At 39.7% G+C, this 25243-nt stretch overlaps 2 protein-coding genes across 3 annotated transcripts in view; one reads left to right on the forward strand and one right to left on the reverse strand.

Moving 5' to 3' along the window:
• TMEM163 (transmembrane protein 163) overlaps positions 1-24786 on the reverse strand; it is a 106937-nt gene extending 82151 nt beyond the window's left edge. The window contains exons 1-3 of the mRNA XM_033163873.1: positions 24733-24786; positions 24592-24626; positions 22380-22523 (exon numbers count right to left, since the gene is read on the reverse strand). Coding sequence (XP_033019764.1) covers positions 22380-22523; positions 24592-24598 — 151 coding nt within the window. The 5' untranslated portion in view covers positions 24599-24626; positions 24733-24786. The remainder of the gene's footprint in view (positions 1-22379; positions 22524-24591; positions 24627-24732) is intronic.
• Positions 1420-22918, forward strand: ACMSD (aminocarboxymuconate semialdehyde decarboxylase). Of its 2 annotated transcripts, XM_033163840.1 has the most exons (10): positions 1420-1545; positions 4597-4641; positions 9791-9887; positions 10378-10427; positions 11573-11809; positions 13231-13324; positions 16796-16891; positions 17315-17487; positions 22148-22246; positions 22733-22918. In XM_033163840.1, exons 1-10 carry the CDS (start codon positions 1489-1491, stop codon positions 22793-22795), a joined length of 1011 nt encoding a protein of 336 aa, XP_033019731.1. In that variant the 5' UTR covers positions 1420-1488; the 3' UTR covers positions 22796-22918. The 2 variants fall into 2 exon arrangements, with proteins under 2 accessions (XP_033019731.1, XP_033019740.1); XM_033163849.1 differs by lacking the exon at positions 16796-16891.
• Positions 24787-25243: the final 457 nt, after the last annotated feature.

Genomic DNA, 25243 nt, shown 5'->3' on the forward strand with positions numbered 1-25243 from the left:
TGTGTAGACTGGTGGAACTAAACCTTATTGTTCATTATGTGAAAATTTCTCACTGCCGGCTGTTGATAGCAGAAATACTTAGTTCATTTTGCAAAATTAAACCAGAGCTTTGGGGGTGTTTTTTATCCATAGTCATAGACAAAGGAACTCATCCTTAGGAAACAAATCTGTTAACAGATGAGCAAGCAAAGCCCTCTCAAACTACCCTAATAGATTTTATACATTAAGAGGTATCTCAATTCTCTGAGTGGCAGTTCTTATGTAACTAAAATGGCATCATCCACACACTACAGGCAGACTTGGAGAAAACCCAACAGGAGAAAACCCAACAGGAGGAATATCTCCCCACTACCCCGCAAAAAAGTAGTGCAATGAAGACTGAGCATGCTGACAGTTGGGGGTGGGAATGGAAAACTGGGGGCACAGGGGTAACAGAATGGAGTCTCTGTTATTTTATCACAGGTCCTACTTATAGAATTTATAGGAGGAGCTACAGACTGGGAGCACTATGATAGGACTGCTTTGTTTGTTTATTACACGTATATGCCACTTTCCCTTCATTTTGAGCATTCATTCTGATATGTTTGAAGGGAGATTAGACGCTGTTGGCTATTTAATGAGCATTCACTCTGATTTGTTCATGGGGAGGCAAGATGGCATGCTATCACTCTTTCCACTGCAGTTCCCCATCACTCATTGTAAAAACTCTGATGTCTTGGGGAAGTGAGTTTATTGCTCTAAATCACTTTTCTTTGTGCAATCTGATTAGCCAGTGTGTGACTGAATCCCACCTAAAAATAGCAACAGTTTGGAAATGGCACATTTCTTGTTTGTTTTTTGGCAGGTGCATTCTGTAAAAAGTCATTGATACAGTGCTTTAGTGGTGGATTTATACTGGATCGTTCACACATCAATCCACTTTATTAGTTGTTCTCCGAGGCTTTCTTGATGTTGCTGTGTTATTGCTGTGGGAAGCGGTAGTCTTGCACTAGACTGCAACAAAAGTGGGACCCAAATAAAATATTTGTGGTATTAAAAGGTTACAGGCTTAAAGAATGAAGTTACAGGACATGCACTGATTGGAAACAAGGCAGTATGTCCACCCCAGACTTTATGCAGGCACAAACAGTATGGAAACTGGATCATGTATAACGATCTCAATATCCCCACAGGCACAACTCGGCATGAACGCACAATATAAAAGACACCTGGAGGAGTAATTTCAGTGTTGCACAACTCTTTCTGGACACTATCCAGCTTGTACACTCTATTAATGTTGCTTACTTTTACACAGCTCAGCTCTCCTGAAATACTGGCTATCTGATTGGTTACTGTAGCCAGACACCCTGATAGGTTAGTGGGAGGACTTGAACAGCAATTTAAGTTAATGAAAAACTACTACTCAAAGGACAAGCAGTACAAAAGCACAGTTACAGTTTATCGGGGGCAAGCCTTTATTGAAACTAATCTTCAGGTGAACCTACAGAAATGAAAATTGACATTCATAGTCACATTCTGCCTAAGGAGTGGCCTGATCTAAAACAGGTAAAGCTAGACTGGATATTTGGTACAAAAGCTCTAGGTACAGTACAAGTATTGTTTCTGATTGCTATGAATGTTTTCAGCTGAGCTTTATCTCTCATACCTCTGGGCTTTCAGAACTCCCTTCTGGGTATATTTTTTTAGGCTGAACTCTTAAGGAAGAAGATGACTGATCTTAATGCTTCTGACCCCCTACTGTTTGCCAGAGGGCATTTTAACTATTCCATTAATGTGAATCCATTAAACAAAGATGTTCTGATAGTTGCCTGGTAAAGCAGACAGGGTTCTGTGGTGTGTGTGTGTGTGTTTTAATACTGACAGAAAAATGTCCCTTTTCTTTTTCACCTTTTAATAAAAATCTCAAGTTTTCAGCTGCATTGCTGTGAATAAAAGCCACATTTGCAGTGTTGTACTTTTGGAGAGGGGATGGGGATGTATTCATCCGCATGACCTTTTTGGTTTCCCCAACCCTGGAAAAACAACAACCCAGAATTCCAATTAACTAAGTTGCCATCTGTACCTACATGATGGCTGTATCACATACACACCCCTGGCTTAAGTATGAACTAAATGCAGCTTATGTTTTCTACTCAGATTGAAGCTGGTTGGGGGGGGGGATGCATCAAAGAAGAGTGTTCTTCAAGAAACTACACGATTGATACTGTGGCCAAAGTTATGTATATGCAGCTTGAAAAACTAGCAGTGGGGGCACTCTGGATGCAGATTAAGCTGTAATATGAACATATCCTTTATCAGCATCTTTCTTCATCCATTGAAAGCATCATTGAGTTATTGGTGTATGGTGCAATCCTAAGCGTTTTTATTCAGAAGTGCTACCATTCAGTGGGACTTACTCCCTAGCAAATATATCTAGCATTGCAGCCAATGTATTTAAATGTATAGAGCTAGTTATGGTAATTTATCAGAATAAATAAAATATATTTATATTGGGTGATATCTAGTATTAGTCCTACTTAGAGTAAACCAATTGATATCACTGAAGTTAAATAGCTAAGTCCATTAATTTCAATTGGTCTAATCACAGTATGACTTAGACTGGATACCATTCAGCATTAGAAAAAAACAGAAGTTTGATCATTTGTGCTACTTGCACTGGGTTATTAAAAAACCCAGTAGCATACATGATCAGAGCTGTCAACCTTCCTTTTTTTGCATTGGGAAACAGCCAAAGCTGTCAACTTCCCCTTTTTTTGCAATCAGAAACAGCGCTAGAATAAGGGAATTTTCCGCAAAAAAGGAGAAAGTTGACAGCTATGTACATGATACTGCAGGAAATGACACTTACCTGGGAGGGAGTAAACCTCACTGAACTCAACAAGACATACCAGTACTTCTGAATGTCTTAGATGTATATAGCTGTGGTCCCCTATAAAATGCCCAGCCCACTAAGTTGGTTCAAAAGGATACTATGGTCAATGGCATAAAAGCAGCTGAGCGATCAAAGAAGAATAACAGAGATGTACTCCCCCTGTTCTTGCAATCTATCAGTCAAACTATTTATTTCAAACTATCATTTGACTGTTTCTGGGGTCTATATCTGGTCTCTAGTTATTTTCAGCAAAACTCATAAGTTCACATTAAAATAATACTTTGATTGGGCACACTATGAACTAAGAGATAAACAACTACCTGACATTCAGAAAATACCTGAAGGCAGTCCTGTTCAGGGAAGTTTTTAATCTGTGATATTTTAATGTATTTTAATATTTGTTGGAAGCTGCCCAGAGTGGCTGGGGAGACCCAGCCAGATGGGCGGGGTACAAATAAATTATTATTATTATTATTATTATTATTATTATTATTATTATTATTATTACTGGAGTTGGTTAACTCTTTTTACTAACATACAAACCTTATCTTAAACTGGTGGTAATCAGTGCATGAGCACATCACTTACAAAAAGAACTTGATTCTGCAGAAGGGTGTTGCAGGGGATAGTCCATGCAAAATACAGTTTGACATAAATAGAAAACAAAAATTGCAGGTTTTGTGGCAGGTTATTCATGCAGATGCATTAAAGTTGCCTCTATGTGAACTAGTAATTGGCTATTTCAGAGTACTTTTTCAGTCTCTCATAATGAGATATTTCAAACCCAAGAATCTTTGAAATAAAAGAAAACTGCCTTTATTTCATCTGCAATCCTCATCCCCTGGATATTAGAAGAGTTTTAAACCTCTCTGGGAGAATCAATGGACATTTCATTTGTGTATTTGAAGCTTTTCTCTGCTCTTTAAATATTAATAAAAGAAGGTGACCTTCACCCCTGCTTCTGAAGCATAGAGGCTGAAAGGGAGAATCAATATATGCCTACACTAATGATTAACTAATTACAGCTCAGCATATTTTTTTCTCCCTTTTTTATCACAAACCCAAGATTTTACTCCTGGTTTCATAATAAAGGCTTAGCATTCAATGCACACATACTTGGGAGTAAGCCCCACTGAACTCAGTGGAACACAATTCCTGCTTTGTGCTGTAAAAGTCCATTTTGGTGGAATGGGAAGTAGATATTTTCTTAAATCATAACAAAATTCATCCTGGTGCTAGCCCAGTCCCATCCCATCTCCTTTGCAGATGTGGCACCACCATGGACATCATAGGACAAGCAGCTGGACAGTACTGTCCTGGACCATTCAACTATAGGACAGCTAACATTCTGTGTGCTTTAAAAATGGAACTGCTACCTTAAGTATTGGAAGACTAGTCCTAAGAGATCCAGTCCAGCAGGTCTAGTCTCATGTTCAGCTAGTTCAGCACTCTATAGGGGCTGGCTGCATTCTGGACTACATAAGCAGAGCCTGAACACAACAGATTTAAATGTGCAATCACTCTATTATTGACTTAACATTTGTTAAGTAGCTATATATCTGAAACTGGGCTCCATAGCTAAGAGAAATTTTTGGAAATCCCCCAAATAGCCCTACATCCCTATGGTCACAATTTGGCTCTAGTCAGAATAGTTCTTCACATGATATCCTTAACTCCTGTTTCCATGGCTATGGATTTAACCATATGTATACTTCTCCTCCTAGAGATATGGCTATGGTGGATGGATTCAGCTGGAGGAACACTGTGAGGTAAGCTGTGTTTCTGACCTATGTGACCCGTGAATAAAAAAATTATCTAGGAATATATATTAAAATGATGGAAAAATCTATATGACCCTATAACCCTACTGAATTAGTCCAAAGATCAATCAAATTCAGCTTCAGATTTTTCACAGTGGCCAGCCATATGCTTCTGGGAAGCCCACAAGCAACACATGAAGGCAACAGCCCTCTACTGCTGATGCCCCTTCCAGTTGAGGTATTGAAAAATGATACTGGTTCAGAACATAACTAATAACCTGATCCTCCATTATATTGCCTACCCCACTTTAAATCTAAACAAATATCTATCACCAAATATTGTGACAATGAATCCTAAAAATTAATTAGGTCTTGTGTGGAGGTGTACCTTCTTTTGGCTGTCCTTTTTTAAATATGAATTTGAAAGCTCACTCTCACACACATAAGAACACAAGAAGAGCCTGCTGAATAAGGCAATGACCCATCTAGCCCTTCACATCACAGTGGCCACCCAGATGCCTGTGGGAAACCTTCAGGTAGGACCTGAACACAAAAGCACTTTTCAGTAAATAGCCATTAATAACCTAATCCTCCATGAATTTGTCTAATTCTATTTTAAGGTCATCCAAGTTGGTGGCCATCACTACCTCCTGTGGAAGCAAGTTCCATAGTTTAACTATGAAGAGGTACTTTATTTTATCTGCCCTGAATCTTCCAACTCTATAATATTATTTTTGAGGTAAGGCAGTCAGAACAGGGCACAGTATTCCAAATGTGATTACAACAAAGATTTGTATAATGGGGTAACGATATCAGTGGTTTCCAAGCATGGAATTTGCCTTTTTCACAGGTGTTGCACACTGGGTCAACATCTTCATCAAGCCACCTACTATGACATCAGTGTCTCGGTCATGGTCAGTGACCATCAGTTCACAAACACTTGTTATCTTTCAAAAGGTTTATATTGAGAAATATGTACAAATACCATACACATTTACAAAACCATGTGATGTTATGGACACTAGCCATGTGGCACTTAGCAAACTGAACGGTGAAAATTGCATAAATATTTTTGTCTACTTAACATGCCTGAAAGACAGAAAATGTATGTATATCTGGAGGGAAGGCACTTTGACCAACTAACTCTCTCATTCATAACATGTTACTGTGCCTTATTTTCATGGAAGTCATGACATGAGCAATGACCGTAGTGGTTGTCACCTTTCTGTACATGCAAACCCTCTCCTATACCTCAGATTTGTTCCATTCACAAAATATTTAATGGAGGTCCAGGTCCTGAACTCAGTCCAACCCATTTAAAATGAAATGAATCTGGCCTCAAGGAAGTTCTTTAGCTTATTTCTGCTTCACAGTAGTATGTAATTACTTCAAAGCCATTCCTACACTGCCTGTAAACTGAAGCCTGCGGAGAGAAAATTCTGATTAAATAATATGTACAGAGGGGAAATCCCACAGCTCATAGCTAAAAAGCAAAGGACTAAGGAGCAGTTAGCTAAATAACCCATGGTTATTTAGCGTTATTATATAGAGAAAAAGTGAAATGATGCCCTTTTCAGTTTACCCCAAAAGTAACTGGGGGGGGGGGGAATAAGAACCATTGTATAGATCTGAACAAATACAATATCCCAAACTCTGAAAACCTCTTAAGAATTTTGCTTTCTTCACTTTTGCCCTCTGAATCTTTGTCTGAATCATTTTCTTCACATCTCCATAACAACCACTGCCTAAAGCTCATTCCCTCTGAAAAGCAACTTTTAACAAGCTCAAGTATCACATCTCAAATTTGCCATCACCTCAGTAGAATAAAAAAATCTTGTACATGACCTAAAAGCTGGCCTAGATTTATGCCTCTCTGGAAATCAGATACAGTTGTCTTATAATAATTTTGTAAGGTTAAACACCTGAAACAGCAACTTTAAAAAAATGTTAATTTGTATCATTTATACCTAAGATGCAGTGACAGCAATTTAGTGATCTCCATAACATTCAAGTGTTAAAAGAATGTACTGGATGAAGAACGTACTGCTAATTAAAAATACTGTGTCTGTTAATCATAATATTGATCATTCATGAGGTAGATGCTGGAGAGTGAAGGTACAGTGTTAGAAGATGGCTGCTCCACCACAATTTTAAACGGAGGCTACATTTGCCCCACCCACCCCATAGTCAGAGAAAGATTCTGGGGCTCACTCCTTGCATGAAGGTAATGGTTCAAGGAATCACACTGTTGCAGTGGCCAATGGGGTGAGGGTGGTGGCTGCCTTTATAGGGGAAGCACCACCCTCAGATGGCTTTGACAGCAACTCACCCTCCAACTCTGTAAGACAAAGGCACATGGAGTTGTTGTTGTTGTCCCCTCCCCCCATTCCTGTGCAATTTCTATGCCTGCTAGTGTTTGTGGTGGTGGACACTTTGCTGCAGATATTTTTACAGTCATTATTTTACACCAAACGCATGTCTCATCATGAGTCTTCACTTCAGGGATGTGAGGGCAAAGAGCTCTCACAACTGGTTTTGTGCATCCTAAACAAGCATACTGCTTTGGTACAGTGGAGGATGCTGTCCGCTCACCAGTGCTGAAGTGAAATTCAACCACCAGTCTGCTTGACTTCTGTACATGGAAGAGAAGGCACCATCTTGCCTGATTTCTCAGGCAGCTGGCTCCTGTCACTTCAGAAGGTGAGGCAGCTTAGAGCAGGGCTTCTAAGACTCTCAATCCTTGGGGAGGTTTATATTTTAGGTTTTCAATTTGATATATTAAAGAGTTACTTTTTTTGTTAAAGGTAATCTGCGCTACTAGCTTTATTTTATTTTTTAGCTTGGTAAAGCCACCATAAGGTGCCTTGACCACATCATTTTTCATTCAGTAATTATTTCATTGGAATGCACTGTTATGTGGTGAGAGCTCAGGCTTACCACATCAAGGGAAGCTTGTTTTGCCTTAGGTAGCAAATACCAGCTCCCATTACACAACATTAAAATGAAAAAAGAAAAACACACTTTGCTCCAGCTTCACTATGTCATATATTAATTCCTCAAAATATTTTATGCAAAAAACCCAGGCATATATTGGGGTTCAGCTTCATCATCATCATCTGACCAAAATGGTATTTTCTTGTTTTTTGCTAGGATTTATGGAAGTCAATATCAATGGATGTTGGGAAATGCTGTAATAGAACTCATTGCTTGTGCTATAAAACAAAGATTTAGCCTCAGGAAGGGAAGCCTTAGATTAACTTTATGAAGAGCTCAGTGTGGCAGTCATAGTTTGCAATGGAAAACTCATTTTCTCTGGATCCATGTGTGTCAAATAATTAACTGAAAAGCCTCTGAGAATCAGCTCCAAATTAACTTTAACTACAGATCCAGCAAATAAATGCTTGTATTAAAATATATCTGGGTCATCTGTGTTCATGCTGATGATAGAATGACTATGTGATTTAAGCCCATACCTTTTAATGAGGAAAGAGCTACCTCCGTCCATCTAATTGAACTAAGCAGATTTGTTTTTGTTCTGCATTGGGCTTGCTATAGTCTGCACATCACTAATGCAGATGGAGTGGGGGAGCCACTGTTTTTAATTAGGGCATTGCTCATTGGAGATTCCATCTCATAGCATAACCCTTCAGGCCATTGGAAAGGCTATTACTTCTCTTGCTACAGTCAGCATTTATTTATGAGGGTTTAAAGGAGAACCCCTAGAGAAATTATAGTCTTTTTAGTATTGCTTCAGTACTGCAATGATTCCATATAACAATCTGCCAGCCAAAGAACCACACAACTTACTGTGCATACCAAAAAATATTCCCACTGATCATAACAAAATGAATCCCCATCATCTATTTTTATACAACAAGATGCTTGATTCCACCAGGTCATTTCCATCTTCTCTAAACCGTTTGGTGCCTGTTATGTAAACGTCAACAGAGGACTCATATATCCATACTCTGTAGGAATATATGCTTAAGTTCTTCCCTCCTGGCACTTTGGAAAATAAATTCTTGGAATATATTTGCCAGAGGAATCAGATGGCGGCACTGTAATTATAGCTTGTGATATTTGGAGCAATTTTCTTGAATTGTGACACAGCTGCCAAGTCATTCCAGGAGCCTGCCAAAATATAGTCACAATGAAATTTGGGGGGTGGGGGTGGGAGTGGAATTGAGGTTTTAAAATATTTATCAGTTGTTATGAATGATGTAGGAGGCTAGTAACATATTCAAGGTTTAAAATGTCCTTGGTATCATGGCTTTATTAAGAACTTGCAAGAAACCCACTGGGTCAAAACACAAAGTTGTGAAGGTGCAGACTACTTTTTAGGCAGGCAGAATTGCTGTACTGCATTGCTTTCAACACCCGCTAAAACTTCTTTGTTTAAGGAAGCCTAACCAGACATGAATTCTAATGTGTAATTATAATACAGATACTGTATTTGCTTTTAAACTGCTGTTTTTATTTACATTTTGATTTTAAAAATTGTGTGAACTTGCTTTTAACATTTGGTTTTATCTTTATTTTTAATGGAGTATTTTATATTTTTATGTAAACCTCTTAGAAGTTTTTGTTGATTAAGAGCTATAAAATTTTGTTAAACAAATAAATTAATATATTTAGTCCAAGAATAGCCAAAGTTGTATTGTCCTTATGTTATGAACTACAGTTACAGACACATAGCTTTCCTATATCTTTTCTTAAATATTTTTTTACATTATAAACAGTTTTAAAATGTGTTTTAATAGTAATTTTTTTTTTTATAAATGAAGAGTCTAGGCTCCTTTGGGAAGGAGAGCAGGATATAAAATTAATAAATAAAAAACTTCTATCAGCCTCAACTTCAAGTGATGTGAGTTGTAGTCCAGCAACATCTGTAGGGTGTCACATTGGCTACCCTGGATTTAGCTCACCCTCATGGTCCATCACAATCATGGGAATGAAATACAGCATGGATTCCTGCCATATGACCCCAGTTTTCTAGCATTATCTATGTGTCACAGTAAACTGCTGTGCTGTTACAAAGATCAGGTCAGCAAAAGCTGTTGGGTACTAGATTAATAAATAACAGGGAATATATGAAAATATTCCTTTAAAATGAAATATATTAACATTTGCCTTAATAACTGTCCCCCATTTTTTACAGAGGGAAGCCAAAATGATGAAAGATGGGAAACTTTTCAGAGTAATCCAAGAGAACTGTTGGGATCCAGAGGTTCGGATTAAACAGATGGACCAATCAGGTACTATCAGTATGGATGTGTACTATGCAGACATCCAGTTTGGCAACAGTAGCTTTTAAAAGATGCTTTTGCAAAGCATTAACAATTGATTTTCAGAATATATATTGCATTTTTGTTGAGTAAGAAGAGCTAAAGCAGACTGCAAAATATACTAGAACAGATATGCACCGATAAATTTCCATCTACATTCAAACATGCAAGCACCAAAGTAACAGTTCAAGTGTTCTTCTTGAAGAGCCATTCACTGGTAATGGATTATTTTTCAAAGATATTCATTAATTGCCTCCCTCTAGGAAAACAGGTTCAAGTTTATCTCTAAAGTAGTTTATTGCTATGTGGTAAAGAAAACAACCCCAAAACAACCCCCCCCCTGTAGTCCTAGAGAAGTCTCATTGCTCATAAACAAACTACTCTGAAATAGTTTGGTTATTTTTTAAAAAAATTATTTAAAGGCATTTATAAAGCAACTTTTACTAATTTTGTTCTATAGGAGTCACTGTCCAGGCCCTTTCTACAGTTCCTGTCATGTTTAGTTATTGGGTAAGTCAAGTTAAGGAAAAGAACTACAGCATTTTTGTATTGCAAAAATCAAGCAACCATGAACTCCACATGCAAAAAGGAAGGCAGAAATCCTTCTGATTAATCAGATACTTTGCAATGGCAGAAGGCTCAGGAGACTAAAGAATGTCAACAGATGTCATTGTACAGATCAGGTCTGGTGGATTATAAATAATTGTGTATAAAGCTGGATATATTTGTCTTCTTTCTCAGATATATTGATAATGGATGAAGTTAATTATTAATAACATATCTGAATATTGCTCGTTATAACAAAATTAGTTGCTTTACTATAATACAAAAGCTTTAACTTTCATTTAAAATTGGCTTCTCCCAATCTACATGATTGTGAATAAATTCTTAGAGCCAGATGGGCAATGTGTCCAGTGAGGGCTCAGAAACCAGAACTAGTCGGGATGAAGCTTCTAGGTGATAGAATGGAATTTAGCATTTGCTAATTTAGCATTCAGGTTCCATTTTTGTTCTACTTGTGCAAAAGTGCTTTCAGAGGCATCAAAGACCAATAGTAACAACACAGGCATCTGCTCCAATTATGGTGGTGGCTAAAGAGCTTTTGTATTTGGTGCTACATCTAGTGGGAAATCACATTCAGAGTTTCAACCCAGGACCTCCTGCATTGAAAAGGGGTGGGGCCCATCAAATATATATATTGCTGCCCCAGTATGACTTTAACTAATTAGCAGTGTCTGTGTGTATAAGGAGTTGAATTCCTGTGTGAAGGGAAGCATCTCATTTTCTGGATGATTGCTGTGTGTTACACAACAGTAGCAGTTGCAAATAATTTTGTAGTATCTGTGTGTTTTCCAGGTTGTACTTTGTGTGTATGGTGCATTAGGTTGATTTCATGGATTGGTGCCTCATCAAAGGAGAAGTTGACCATCTCTAGTGTTTGTACCCCTTTCTTCTTCTTAATTGTCCTGCTAAGAGACCATAGGTTCCTAACTAAGCTATCCTATTTAGTTCTTCTGTGAAGCAAAGGGTCTTAATTCTAGAGTTCTGCATATGCACTGTTCTTTGAGACTAAAGGTTATTTACACAACCAACTTTGTGTCTCTCCTGATTTGAAAACCATGTTAATTCCTTCTTCCTTTAATGATTCTTACCAGGCCAAACCACAGGATACTCTAGACCTGTGCCAATTTTTAAATAATGACTTAGCCACTACTGTGAAGAAGTTCCCGAAGAGGTTTGTTGGCCTTGGCACCCTCCCCATGCAAGCTCCAGATCTGGCTGTGAAGGAATTACATCGTTGTGTGAAAGAGTTTGGATTTCCTGGTGTGCAGATAGGATCTCATATCAACAACTGGAACCTGAATGCCCCAGAACTCTTTCCAGTCTATGCTGTGAGTAGACATTCTCTTGTTAAAAATAAATAAATAAATAAATAAATAAATAAATAAATAAATAAATAAATTTATTACTTGTACCCCGTCCATCTGGCTGGGTTTCCCCAGCCACCCTGGGTGGCTACCAACAGATTAAAAACAGAATAAAATATCAAGCATTAAAAACTTCCCTAAATGAGATGTGAAAGTCTAGATGAGGTGTAAACTACAGATATCATCTTATCTTTCACTGAGGAAGAAGGGAAGCTTGTAGGCATGGGATCTTAAATGGAGATAGTAGTAGTGTCTCGCATATGTTGAAGCTCAAAGTGATTGGAGTTCTAAAAATAATAACCAGCACAGTCCTGTGAATTGAACATGGAAGACAACAGGGACCCAGTGCAGATGCTGGTGGATCTGTGTATGTAGATGCTATGAACTTGGTAGTTCCTGTACATGTAAATGCTGTGTACCTTGATTCCATGCCATGATTCTTTACAAAGAGAGAAGGGTTTTTTGAAAGGAAGCCACTGAGCAGTTGATCAGCAAGCCATCTGGAGAGAGATAAGGGTCGCTGGCTCCCTTTCCAGCCCCGCCCCCTTGCCCAGGCCTCCATTGTTGAATGTTCTACAGACGGAGGCTGTATGTTTCCCAGGCAACATGTTTAGATAGCTGATTAGATTATCTATCTGGAAACTGTAGAAACGGCTCCCTTTCCTTTCCTAAAGAAGCTGCAGAACTGTGAGTTGAACCCCATAAAAATGGGGCTTTTCCTCTTTGCAAAAGAAGCTGCACAAATCTGAGCTGATCCTCAAAAAAACAGGGCTTTTCCCTTTGTAAAAGAAGCTGCACAACTTTGGGCTGATCCTCAAAAAACAGGGCTTTTCCCTTTACAAAAGAAGCTGCACAACTGTGAGCTGATCCTCAAAAAAACAGGGCTTTTCCCTTTACAAAAGAAGCTGCACAACTGTGAGCTGATCCTAAAAAAAACAGGGGTTTTCCCTTTGCAAAAGAAGCTGCACAACTGTGAGGTGATCCTCAAAAAAACGGGGCTTTCCCCCTTTCCTCCTCTAAAAACTAGGTGCGTCTTATGTTCAGGTATGTCTTATGGAGCGAAAAATACGGCATGTTGGGCTGAAACATGACTGTGCTTTCTGTCCTCAGTCCACAGAAGCATGCGTGAGGAATTTAATGTGAGCAACTGAGACTGAATTCTTTAGTTGAGATTCCTGAATTGCAGGGGGTTTGACTTGCTGACCATAGGATCCCTTCCAATTCTACAATTATAAGATTCTATGATTATTGCTTTTAGATGTTTTACTCTTGTGTTATAAAAATACCAGACTCTTATGTTTAAACATTGGCAATTATATTACTTGAAATGTAATATTTTTGGTTGACTTTTTAATAAGCTCTTCCCTACTGCCTCTAATTTTAAGGCTGCTGAACAATTAAACTGCTGCCTCTTTGTGCATCCCTGGGATATGCAGACAGATGGAAGGATGTCTAAATACTGGCTTCCCTGGCTTGTAGGTCAGTAGCACTTACAATTCTTAAAACACATTCATTCATTTTGTTTGTGAGTAACAGCAATGATCCAATTTGGCATAGTAGTCAGGGTGTTAGACCAAAGTTCAAATTCTCACTCAACCTGAAACTCCCTGGGTGACCTTTGGCTATTCGCCATCTCTCAGCCCAACATAGGGTTTTTCCTTAAATTCATTCACATCCATGAAGTTTGCATCAAGAGGCTTTAATTTAATCAGGATGCCGCCGATTGCTCTAAGTTCCCTAATACAGCAGTCCTCTTAAAATGGCTTTAACTATCACCCTGAGAAGTACTGAAAAGGGGATATATAAATTTCCACATACGTAATACCTTGCTGCCACATGCCCCTGGGAGGTGGCAAATTGTGACAATTTACACACACACACACCATTATGAGATAACTGAAGTATAGATTATGCATTATCCTTGAATAAGTATGTTACCACCTTGGATGCTACTTGGAAGCATGAAATGAAGGTGCATAAATTGCCTTTGCTTCCCTTTTTTCTCATCAGAAGTCACAAAAGACATTGCAGATAGGAATAAGCTGCTTGTAATTAACACATGATAGAAAATTGTTAGCTTTGTCAGATCTCAATGTTCAATCTCAACAGCACTGTGGTCTCAAACTCCCCCCCCCCCCACTTTTATTCCACATGGGTCTTTAACTTTTTTTATATTTAAGCCCATATGGGACCAAATGTTTCCTGGCACATCTTAGGATACTCCTAATGTTCTGAATGTCTTTGCAGAAGCAGAAGCATATCTGCCTTCTCTGCCATAGCTCTTTATTTATACTACATTGTTCATTGTCCCTCAAATGAAAATGAAATTTCTTTTCAAGAAGAAAAGTAGCGATGAGAAGACCAGCTATTTTTAAACTGAATTATCATCTCTCTTTCTTTCTTCCATGGGGAGTATTTGCAACCAGTCAGTCACTGATATGATAATCTGTACTTCCTGTGGGTGAAGGTAGTCAATACAGGGCTTGATTCCAACTTCCAGGGCCAGTGATTTGCTGGAAAAAGAATATCACAGGCAGAAAATGAAAGGAGGTGGAAAGGGGAATGAGTGAGAGTTGAGAGAGCAGTTGCTGAGCCACCTATGGCCTGGCCTGCCTGCTCGATTGCTTGATAAATTTTTAAAAAGCATATTGCCCATTCACTCTTCCTTATGGGCAACCTTATTTCCATCAATTGGAAGAGAGACACATATATGTGGCACAGCACTCCGGCAATTAGGGAAGATTCAGGGGGGGAAGATCCTTGGTTGTAACCACTGAAGATGGAAGCAGAGGATTATAAACCCAGGTACAAAGGTTCCCTAAAGGAGCTGATAAAACTTCTTCTCTCACGCCAGTTGGGAATTCTTTCCACTTTTTATAAATGAAAAAAGATCTGTAGCGTTACTCTTGAGGATATGGCAATGTGTATGTAAACAGGCTAAGTGCTGTACAGTGGTATCTCGGGTTATAGATGCTTCAGTTTACAGACGCGTCAAGTTAAAGACGCTTCAGGTTACGACTCCGCTAACCCAGAAATAGTACCTCGGGTTAAGAACTTTAAGGATGAGAACAGAAATTGTGCGGCGGCGGCACGGCGGCTTCAGCGGGAGGCTCCATTAGCTAAAGTGGTACCTCAGGTTAGGAACAGTTTCAAGTTAAGAACGGACCTCCAGAACGAATTAAGTTCTTAACCCAAGGTACCACTGTACTTGTAACAAAACCTTATCAGGAAAATGTTGCTACCTTTTAACTTGCTTGCTTATAACTGGCACTGAGCAGTGCACCATAGCTGCACCTATTAATTTGTTTTTATTTTAAGTACCTAGCCGTGAAATATCAGCATTGCACAGTATTACAACATCAACCAAAGTTGAGAGAGTTGAATAGGCAAGGGGAGGGGAGGAAGTCAATGAAGCATGCAGATTTCTGTTCCCCACCACAAATATTTATTTTTTTAAATTGCATTTATATACCACCCTTCACCTGAGGATCACAGAGTGGTTTACAGTATAAAAACAGAAAAATACATACATATGTTATGTAAACTCATATGCATTCATACAACAATGCATGTATCTAATTATCTCAAGGGGCAACAAAGTATCATTCTTCTGTATAGTAGCAGCTCTATATGGTCACCATAATGCATTAGAACGACTCACACCCGTATGGAGCAGGCAAGCCTTCCCCAACTTAGTGCCCTCCAGATATTTTGAACTACAACTCCCATCATCTCTATGCTGAGTGGGGCTCATGGGAGTTGGGAATCCAATATCTGAAGAACAGAAAGGAAAGACTGGAGTAGACTTTCATATGGGAGGTTCCACATCTGTCACACTGCACATTCTTGGAAGTGACTTGCTCTAGTGCAGAGAGACTCCATGCAATGTGGGTTCATTATCCATGTGATAGGGGACCCTATCAAATTACAGCTGTTGTGTTGTTTCCCACTAAGTTTTAGTCAGAGTAGACTCACTGGGTGGGATTCAACTAATGAGGCCCATCAGCACAAGCCCTTTGTAAGGACTTCCACTTGCACAATTGGGTTCCTCCCTTTTCCTCCCCAATGTCCCCTGAAATTGACTCAGGGGTATGTGTTGGAGAACCCTTAGAACAGCAGGTGAGGAGAGGAGAGGAGAGGGGGATCACTCCATCTGGCAAGCCAAATGCTGATTGAACAATAAGAAGAGGATGGTGTTGAATTCCTCCTTTGAACTTAAATTAGTCATGCCCATCGATTTCAATGGATCTACTTTGAGTGTGACTAACATACTTAGACAAGCATTCCCCTGAACTGTAACTTTCTGATCTAATTGTTTTAATTGCCCTTTTAACTTTTTTAATTGTTGTGCTTTTAGCAGGCTTTTTATTGTGTATTTAAATATGTGTGACAATTTTATAATGGATGTAATACTTATCAATCACTTAGGACCAGGCATGTAAGCTGTATATAAATTTAAAAACAAAACAAAACAATAAAAACGTAGGGGTGTCTTGTGGCCCCTAATCTGTTTCTGACTCACATCTCTCGGGAACATCTATGTGACATGACACCATCACACTCATTTTCCTGGCAAGTAGCAGCTAATAAAGTGGAAAGGGAGCAAGGAAACTCTTTGTGTGATCATGTTATAGCACATGTCATCTTTTCTTAGGTGACCTGGTAAAGTCAAGTTGGAGTATCAGTTCTTCAAGAAGTATCTGAAGAAGTGTGCATGCACATGAAAGCTCATACCTAGAACAAACTTAGTTGGTCTCTAAGATGCTACTGGAAGGAATTTTTTTTTAAATTTTGTTTCGACTATGGCAGACCAACATGGCTACCTACCTGTATCAGTTCTTCAATTATACACAGTGGATTTCACAGTACTGTAATTGTGATAATTTTTTTACAAAACTATTATGCATAGAAGTACTGTAGAAATAATTAATAACTCTTTCTCGCTATTAGGAATGCCCTCGGAAACAACCATCGCTATTTGCTCCATGATTATGGGAGGGGTATTTGAAATTTTTCCCAAGCTAAGAGTTTGCTTTGCCCATGGAGGTAAGTATCTGAGAGCAGGAAGGCTGGAGGACACACAGAAACCATCAGTATACAACTCTTTGCCACAACACACACTAGTCATGGGGTGATAATTCATCACTAGCCCTACTCAAAGTCAGCCCATTCAAGCTATTGGGGAATACACGCTTAGGTTCATTCATCTGGGGATGGCTAAGGCCTGGTAGAAGCGAGGGCAGGTGTAGAGCCAGATTAGACCTTTCAAGGTCAATATCAGGAAATAGCTGTTAGGAATGCAGATGGGGAGGCAAGGGTCACTGCATGTCCACACCATATGCAGAAAGTCCCAGATTCAGTCCCCAGCTTGAAGATATCAGCAATGTTTATATCATTTCACATTGTTTAATAGTGCTCCTAGATATATTCATTCAGGCAAAGTAATTTACATCACATCTTTCTTTTTAGGTGGTTCTTTCCCTTATACAGTGGGGCGCATTTCCCATGGATTCAACGTGCGGCCTGACTTGTGTGCAGTGGATAATAACATTGATCCAAAGAAATACCTTGGTTCATTCTACACAGATTCACTTGTTCATGATGCATGTGCACTGAAGATGCTAACGGATGTAATAGGAAAGGTGAGTGAGATGGTGTTTAACCAAAGACTGCAAGTAAGCTCTCTCTCCTTCACTTGAGTCTTTCGCACTGAAGAGGCAAACTAGATGTGATGTAAATAATAATAATAATAATAATAATAATAATAATAATAATAATTTTATTATTTGTACCCCGCCCATCTGGCCGGGTCCCCCAAGCCACTCTGGGCAGCTTCCAACAAATATTAAAATACATTAAAATATCACAGATAAAAAACTTCCCTAAACAGTAGGCATAAAATAGTAGGCATAAATAGTAGGCATAGCCCCCCATCCTAATACGGATTGGGACCATGACAGATTGGGGGGGGGGGTGCTTTAATCCTTTGGGCCCTGCTGTGTTCCCAGTTTGGAAAGGGCCCCCATATCTGCTATTTGCCTTAGTAGGAAAGCTCCTGTTGGTGCAAATGGGAATTTCCTTCCTAATGCAAATGGCAGGAAGGAGGCAGGGAGCAAAGGATTAAAGCCTCTTTCTCTATCATACATCAGATGAGGGGGCTCATGCCTCCTGTTTACACTTTAAAAAAAATCAGACAATTACCCTGATAGCAAGAAGAAGCAGGATGAGAAGAGAAATACTTGCCGTGACATGGAAGCAAAGGGATGGGGCCACCTTTCCGTAGGTGCTAAACATCCCTTCTCTCTTGCCTTCCTTTTTCCTGGGTGGTAAATGGAAAGGAAGAGACAGAAGCCAGCGCATGCCTCTACCCTTCAGCACACCCTTTGACTGACTCTTCCTTTGCCCAGGGAATAGGAGAAGAATAAGCAGCAAAAAGACTGGTGAGACAAGGGTTACCCGGGAAGAGAATAAAAACTAATCTTCTTGGTATACTTGAAATGATTACGTATTGCCCTTCTTCCTCCAGGGAAAGGAATAAATATCTGAGAAGGGTCAAATTGAGACACACAAATATGAAGGAAATACAGTCACCCTCTCTCTAACATGCCCCAGTCTTTTAACTCCTCCACTCCAGGTTGGAAGGTGGATTAGCCCTTCCTATTCTCTTCCCTAATTCAGAGATCACAAAGATGAGAAGTGATACTTGAACATGCCAGCAGTCCACTTGATCTAGATCCTGGCCTTTTGACCTGTTCTGTCCTTATTCACCAATAAAAACCTAGTTGTTGATACTTAATAAATGCATTTGATTGACCCAGTTCCTCCTTTTTTATTTGCTGAGTATTTTACCAGCAACCAATGCTAAAAGTAAAACACATCAACAATGATATTAACAAAAGCAGATACAACATGGATTAATCTAGCTCTTTAACTGTGGCTAATTATTGCTTAAGCACTAGGCTCTTTGGAGATTTGACACTGTCTGACTTTTATACAGTCAGGTAGGAGATGCTGAGGCACCACTGATCACACTCCAACAAATTGTATCTGAATTGTTTTAATTTTGAAGCTTATTTTAATATTCAAGAGCTTTGTGAGTCTTTTCCCCAGTGGAATCAATGCAACTTTCAGAAATTCTCCAGATGCCATGGACTGTCTCTTATAAAATTTTCCACATTTATTTCTATCTCTCACTGATGAATTTATACAGCTAGCTGGAATGAAATTAGATACCTTCAACATTCAGTATCTGAGCACACAATCAAAACTTATACAGGCCATTACAAAGAAAGAAATCATCAGCTGTCCTGAGCACACCCAGCTCAAGGAGGACAAATGGCCGGGAGTTTAGTTCTTTACTGACAAAGCACGAACTTCTAGTAGCTCGACAGGTGCACCAAATATGCAGACACACACTTCTTGTGGCTGAGCAGCTGGAGCCCCTCCCTGAGCTTATGCTGCAGACTGGACTGATGGAGTAGTGGGTGGCCAGCCCTCAACCCGAAACTTAAGTACCCTTCTCCAACAGCACAAGGGCAAACACCTGTGACTCCTTCAACACAGGAGTTGTCACTGTGCCTGTCTCCTCAAGCCCCTCCTGGTTCTGGGAGACAGCAGGGGAGGGGACAGAGGGGATTCTGATAGCTCCCTCCCTTCAAGCACCATTTCTGCCTCAGCTTCTGGTACATTGTGTCCTTCCTCCCTTGCTCCTGTCTCATGGGAGGCACAAAACTCCTATATCACTACTCACTTCCTGTGAATCAGCCTTTGGCCCCGCCACCTCTTCCACCCATGCCTGTATCTGCAACCCTCCTGCCAACCCAGCAGTTCGAAAGCATGCCAGTGTAAGTAGATAAATAGGTACCTATGCAACCGTAGGGTGGTGTCCAGGAAGGCCACATTGACTTATCAGCTCAAGCAGAGGGCCTGGTAAGATATGGCAGGGCAGCACAATTATGTATAAAGCAGGGCCAGGTGAAAGTAACGTTTTACATCAAAAATAGAACACAGCTAAGGAGAAATGAATTCCATCCAGCCAGTTTGTGAAGACTCAGATGTCACTTTTATCCAGGTATGAGGACTGGCACCTCATTTGTAACCCTCACCCCCCAAAAAGGCACTGATTACCCGCATGCATTTTGGCCCCATGCTGCATATGATATCAGACTATGAGAAAAGTGGCTGTGCAACAGACTGTGGAGACCTAAGTTACACATTCTCTTCCTTTGACCCAACAGGGTGTAATTTGTTTCTCTATTGACTTCAGTGAACTCTTTTAGCAATCATGTAAGGCAATGACTTTTAAAAGTAACAATGTTTTCCAACACCCCGTTTGCTCTGATATCTATTTCTAGAACATCAGCAGACTCAGCTGGTGGATTTGTTATTCTGAGCATTAAGGTATACATTATTATATATATATATATATATACATTATGATATATATAAAAAATAAAAAATCCTTCCAGTAGTGCTACGGGGAGGAATTTATTTATTATTTTATTTATTTATTATTTTATTTATTATTTTGTTTTGACTATGGCAGACCAACACGGCTACCTACCTGTATTATGATATATGTTACCATAAAACACAGTTCCAAGCTTAGAATCATAAGAGAAAGAGCATCTAAAGTCCCTAAGGGCACTATACTTTACATAGCAGACTTTTTTACTTTATACTGTACATGGTTGAGGAGTCACATGGCTGTATATAGTAGACACATGTAAGAGATCTTGGTCAGTCACAGATTTCCAGAACCTTTGCGCCCAATATTTCGTTTGTTATCTATGGCATACATCTCTTCCTTCATGCTTTACAATAGCTTCCAAAAGACACAAGGCAGATTGCAGTGGGCCTGTGCTTTGACATAACCATGTTAAGATTGAAGTGTTTCTTTCAGAAACCCCATGGTGACACCTACTGGAGACATTTTGCAGAGGGGAAAATATTTTTGTACACAGCCTCCAGAATTTCTTCCAGAATCAATGCTTTTGACATTTGTTCTGATGTCAGTGACTTTGTTGTTTGATTGTTTTTTTCTAAGATGTGTTTATAACATATGTCTGTCTTCCTTTCTCCAAGGAACTCAAAATGGCATAAATAAGGAAATCTCATTTTATTAACCCTGTGACGCAGGCTAGGCTCAGTGGCAGTACTTGGAGCACCACAGAGACAACTCAACACTGAGTAAATGTGATATCTAAAAGAAGCAGGGTTTATTATTATTATTATTATTTAAGTGTCAGTTTGTATTCATTTCTCAGTAAGAAGGAAACAAATGGCTATGGCATGATGGATCAATCCATACACTTTCCTCTTTTGTCATAACTTTACTTTTTCCTCCCCCTACTTTAACACAGGACATAATTTATGAATGATCCAAAATGATCACAGAAGCTACAGTACCTCAGAACCTCCAGCTATCTCTACCCATAACAAGGGAAGCAATTTGCAAAGGAAGAAAGCCTTTCTTTGGAGAAGGAAGGAAAGGGGTTGCCTTCTTTAAATACAAAACCTTGCTTTCTTCCTCATTAATCATCCATTCCGTAACAGCATATGTTGAAGCAATCACATATACTACAGTGGTACCTCTGGTTGCGAATGGGGTCTGTTCCGGAGGCCTGTTTGCAACATGAAAAGCCCGCAACCTGAAGCGCCGTATCTGTGCATGTGTGCGGCGTGATTTGGTGCTTCTGCGCATGCGCAAAGCGTGATTTAGTGCTTCTGCGCATGCACACATGCCGAAACCCGGAAGTAACCTGTTCCGGTACTTCTGGGTTCAGCACGTTCACATCCTGAAAACGTGCAACCTGAAGCAAGCGCAACCTGAGGTATAACTGTATATCCACTTACTCAGGATTGCACCTCATTGCACTGTTTCTCCTACAACAAAAACACTTACCCTCTGAGGTAAATAGTACAATCTTGTACAATTCTCAACTTCCTGGCATCTTTTACCCACTATATACTCTCTTTTACTGGCCAGCAATTTGCACACACAGAAAAAAAAACAGTTTTAGCATATAATAATCAAAATGTGGTTCACTTGTCTATAGAAAAAATAATAATGCTCCCCATAGGACACCCTTAAGTTGGAAAATGTGCACCTATTAAATCAAGGACAAATAACTTTTGGCCCCCAAGTTATTGTTGGATTCTAACTCCTGTCAGCCCCATCTAGCATGATCAGTGGTCACAGGTGGTGGAAGTTGAAGTCTAACAATGCCTCGAGAACTACAGGTTTTCCTTCCCTGAATTAGCTGCTAATAATGTTATCCACCTGCTTATTTCTGTTTTCAGGACAAAGTGATGCTGGGAACAGATTATCCATTTCCACTGGGAGAACATGAACCTGGAAAACTTATTGAATCCATGGAGGAGTTTGATGATGAACTAAAGGTATTAATTATTACATTTTAAAAAACACCTTTCCATCAGTCCCAGCCATCACAACTTCACTGGCTGGGACTGATGGGAATTGTAGTCCAAATCAGAGCAGGCTTTGTGGTTCAAGAGGGGAAGAGTTGCTTACCTTGTGCCCAGCAGGAGAAACAGATTTCTAAGTCTTCTGGCATGAAGGGTGAAATCCCTTTCACTGCTTCTGGGAGTTTGCCAAGCCCAGTGAAAAATGAGGAGCTGATCCCTTTCTCGAGTCCTCTGCATATGCTGAGAGATTCCTGAGAAGAGGCAACCACCAATAATGGTTGGCTACTGCTGTCCTTGGTTGTTTATCATATTTCATAATTCAAATTCATTTTTATACAAGAAGCCACTGGACATTTGTTTGGAAAGAATCCTGGTGCAGATATATTAATTTATTTTCAAGCCATTATTTGTATCCAAAACATTTAAGACTCTCAAAAGCCTCCTTACTTTTTGTTGCAGGATAAGCTCAAGTTTGGCAATGCTCTTGCATTCTTGAATCTTGACAGAAAGCAGTTTGAATAACCTCAGAACTATAAACATTTATCGCAGTGTTGGGTCTTTATGTATAATTATGTATCTACATCCTTATGTGTATGCATCCCCGTGAAAATTTCAAATAAAAGTATGTATAATATTTATGGTTTACATCTGGAATCTTCATGCACCTTCATGTAAGCTGTATGCATTCCAAGCCTTTCAACTGAATCTGGCAGATTCCCTTGTTATCTACAGAATCAATTGTTTGTTATAGTTGTTGATGTTTTGGGGACTTTCTATAGCAGCATTCAAAATGGCCAGATATGAATTTCAGGAAACATCTCCTCACATGGAACTGCAATACAACAATTGTGACTCTTGAGCTGTGCTTAACAGAGCACAGTTCATGTAGGAATGCTCATGAAAGTACAAGGTGCTGGATGTATTTATAGTAACAGAAGTCTCCCTACTTGGCCTCACTTGGGAACTGAAGTGGAGAAATGCATTCAGCTAAGCTCTTCAGCAAAGATATAGTATAGAAAGGACCACATTTAAACAATTCTTAAGCATTCACCTTCAACTATATGAAGAAAGGCTACATATGTTCTATTCATATCCAGCAGATTGAATAGAGTATCTATGGCTCTTTTTCACACATGGAAGAGGGGGAAATTCTTTATTTGAAACCTATCAGTATATTTGCATCTAGGTCTATCATTTCATAGCAGTGCATTCATTATATGCCTTCTAACTTGTTCCATGAAGCCCTTTCCTCTTAAGCTCTTATTTTACATACTGTTCTGTAGGTGATCCTATTAACATGAAGGTGACCACCTTTTGAATGGGGCAATCATATGCAATTAAATATAAAAAGAACAATCTGGACAATTCTATGTAAAGCCTAATATAAAGCAACCATTCACAGCAGCGAATAATACAATCATCCTGACAATACAATCATCCTGGCATTGATAAGTTAATTAACACCTTTGGTGTGACAGGAAGCCACTATTTTGAGTCATGGCTAAAACACAAAAACTCTATAATTTGTTTTGATAAGTTCATGTTCAGCAACTTTGTGCTGGAGGCTCCCTTTGACATTCTTTTGCAGAGTAGGAGGATGGCTACTTTCACTTTAGTTCTGAGAAATGCAAAACAGGGCAGATGATCTCTTTTACTAACTCTAATTTTCAGTTGATTTGATGAGCATGCAAATGTTGCTGGTACATCAGATTCCTATTCTGTCAGAGAGCCTAAGATAAATTTAATGAATGTCAGTGGGGGCTGGTGTGAGGGAAAGAGAATTGAACCAGAGACATTATGTCCCAAACACAAGTCTAGCTAGCAGCAGTGTAGTCTCTGATTGAAGGTTCTGGAGGAAGGAAAGGGGGACATGCATGAGTGATAAGGAAATCTGCCAGCATAATGTTTGATTTCATGAGGGTGCTGATTCGTTGTAACATTGATTTTGGGCCCCAGGGGCCCTTTCCTTCCTTTAGAACTTTCAGTCAGAGACTACATTGCTGCTAGACTTACGTTTTGGACACCTCGTCTGCTCCTCTCAGGATAGAAAAGACTAGGTTAACAACCACATCTCTTGCAGAGCTGTTGTGTTCACTTTCCCTCTCTTATCCTCACGAATAAAACCCTTCCTCCAAGCTCCTGCTTTCCTTTCATTGAGGCCCAGTTGGCAGTTGCCTACTCAAATTGCTGCTTAGCAACTGGGTGGGCAGAAGGATATCTCAAGGAAGGTGCTTCAGCACCATTACTTGCAGCCCCATTCATAGAAGCCCATTCATGCTTCCTTGTAAGTAAATCCCACTGCGTTCAGTCAGGCTTACCCCCCATGTCTGCATAGGGCTACAGTCAGAGTAGTAACAAAATAAAATAAAAAATTCCTTGCAGTAGCACCTTAGAGACCAACTAAGTTTGTTATTGGTATGACGTTTCGTGTGCATGCACACTTCTTCTTTCTGAGTAGTGAAAGGGCCACGTGTCTGCATTCAAGTGAATAGAACACAGCAAATGTCTGCACTAAACTGAGCATATATCATGGGAAGCTCAGACCTGTCCCCTTTCGCATCAGACCGCCTTAAATTCCACAGCACCGCTGAAATCCTCCTTTTCCTCCCTTACATTTTGTCTTGAGGGGGAAAGAAAAGGCGGGTAAGGAAGAGTAAAGGAACCGAGAAGTTAAGCCTCCAGGCAGCAGCCGGCAGGGCTCAATACTGTACTTATTGCTGCTATTCGATTCCTCTGAGGCAAAATCTGAAGACGAGCCGCACCATCACCATAGAGAGAGAACAGCCAAAGAGTAACGCGCCCTTGCCGACTCTGCGGCTCATTCAGAGTCTATGGACAACTCTATGGTTTTGGGGTGTTGTTGTTTATACAGTACTGTATATGCATACATAAAGCCGGAGAGGAGCGGAAGCCCCGTGTTCTTCCTCGCGGGATTCTGAGTTGTCGCGAGAGAGGCCGCGACGGAGGAGG

This window comes from Lacerta agilis, chromosome 1 (genome assembly GCF_009819535.1).
Source record: "Lacerta agilis isolate rLacAgi1 chromosome 1, rLacAgi1.pri, whole genome shotgun sequence".
Lineage (NCBI taxonomy): Eukaryota > Metazoa > Chordata > Lepidosauria > Squamata > Lacertidae > Lacerta > Lacerta agilis.

Coding starts and splice junctions, on each gene's coding strand:
- ACMSD (XM_033163840.1), top strand. CDS start 1,489: ATGAAAATTGACATTCATAGTCACATTCTGCCTAAGGAGTGGCCTGAT. Junction 9,888..10,377: donor TAAACAGATGGACCAATCAG/GTACTATCAGTA, acceptor TTTGTTCTATAG/GAGTCACTGTCCAGGCCCTT. Junction 10,428..11,572: donor CTGTCATGTTTAGTTATTGG/GTAAGTCAAGTT, acceptor GATTCTTACCAG/GCCAAACCACAGGATACTCT.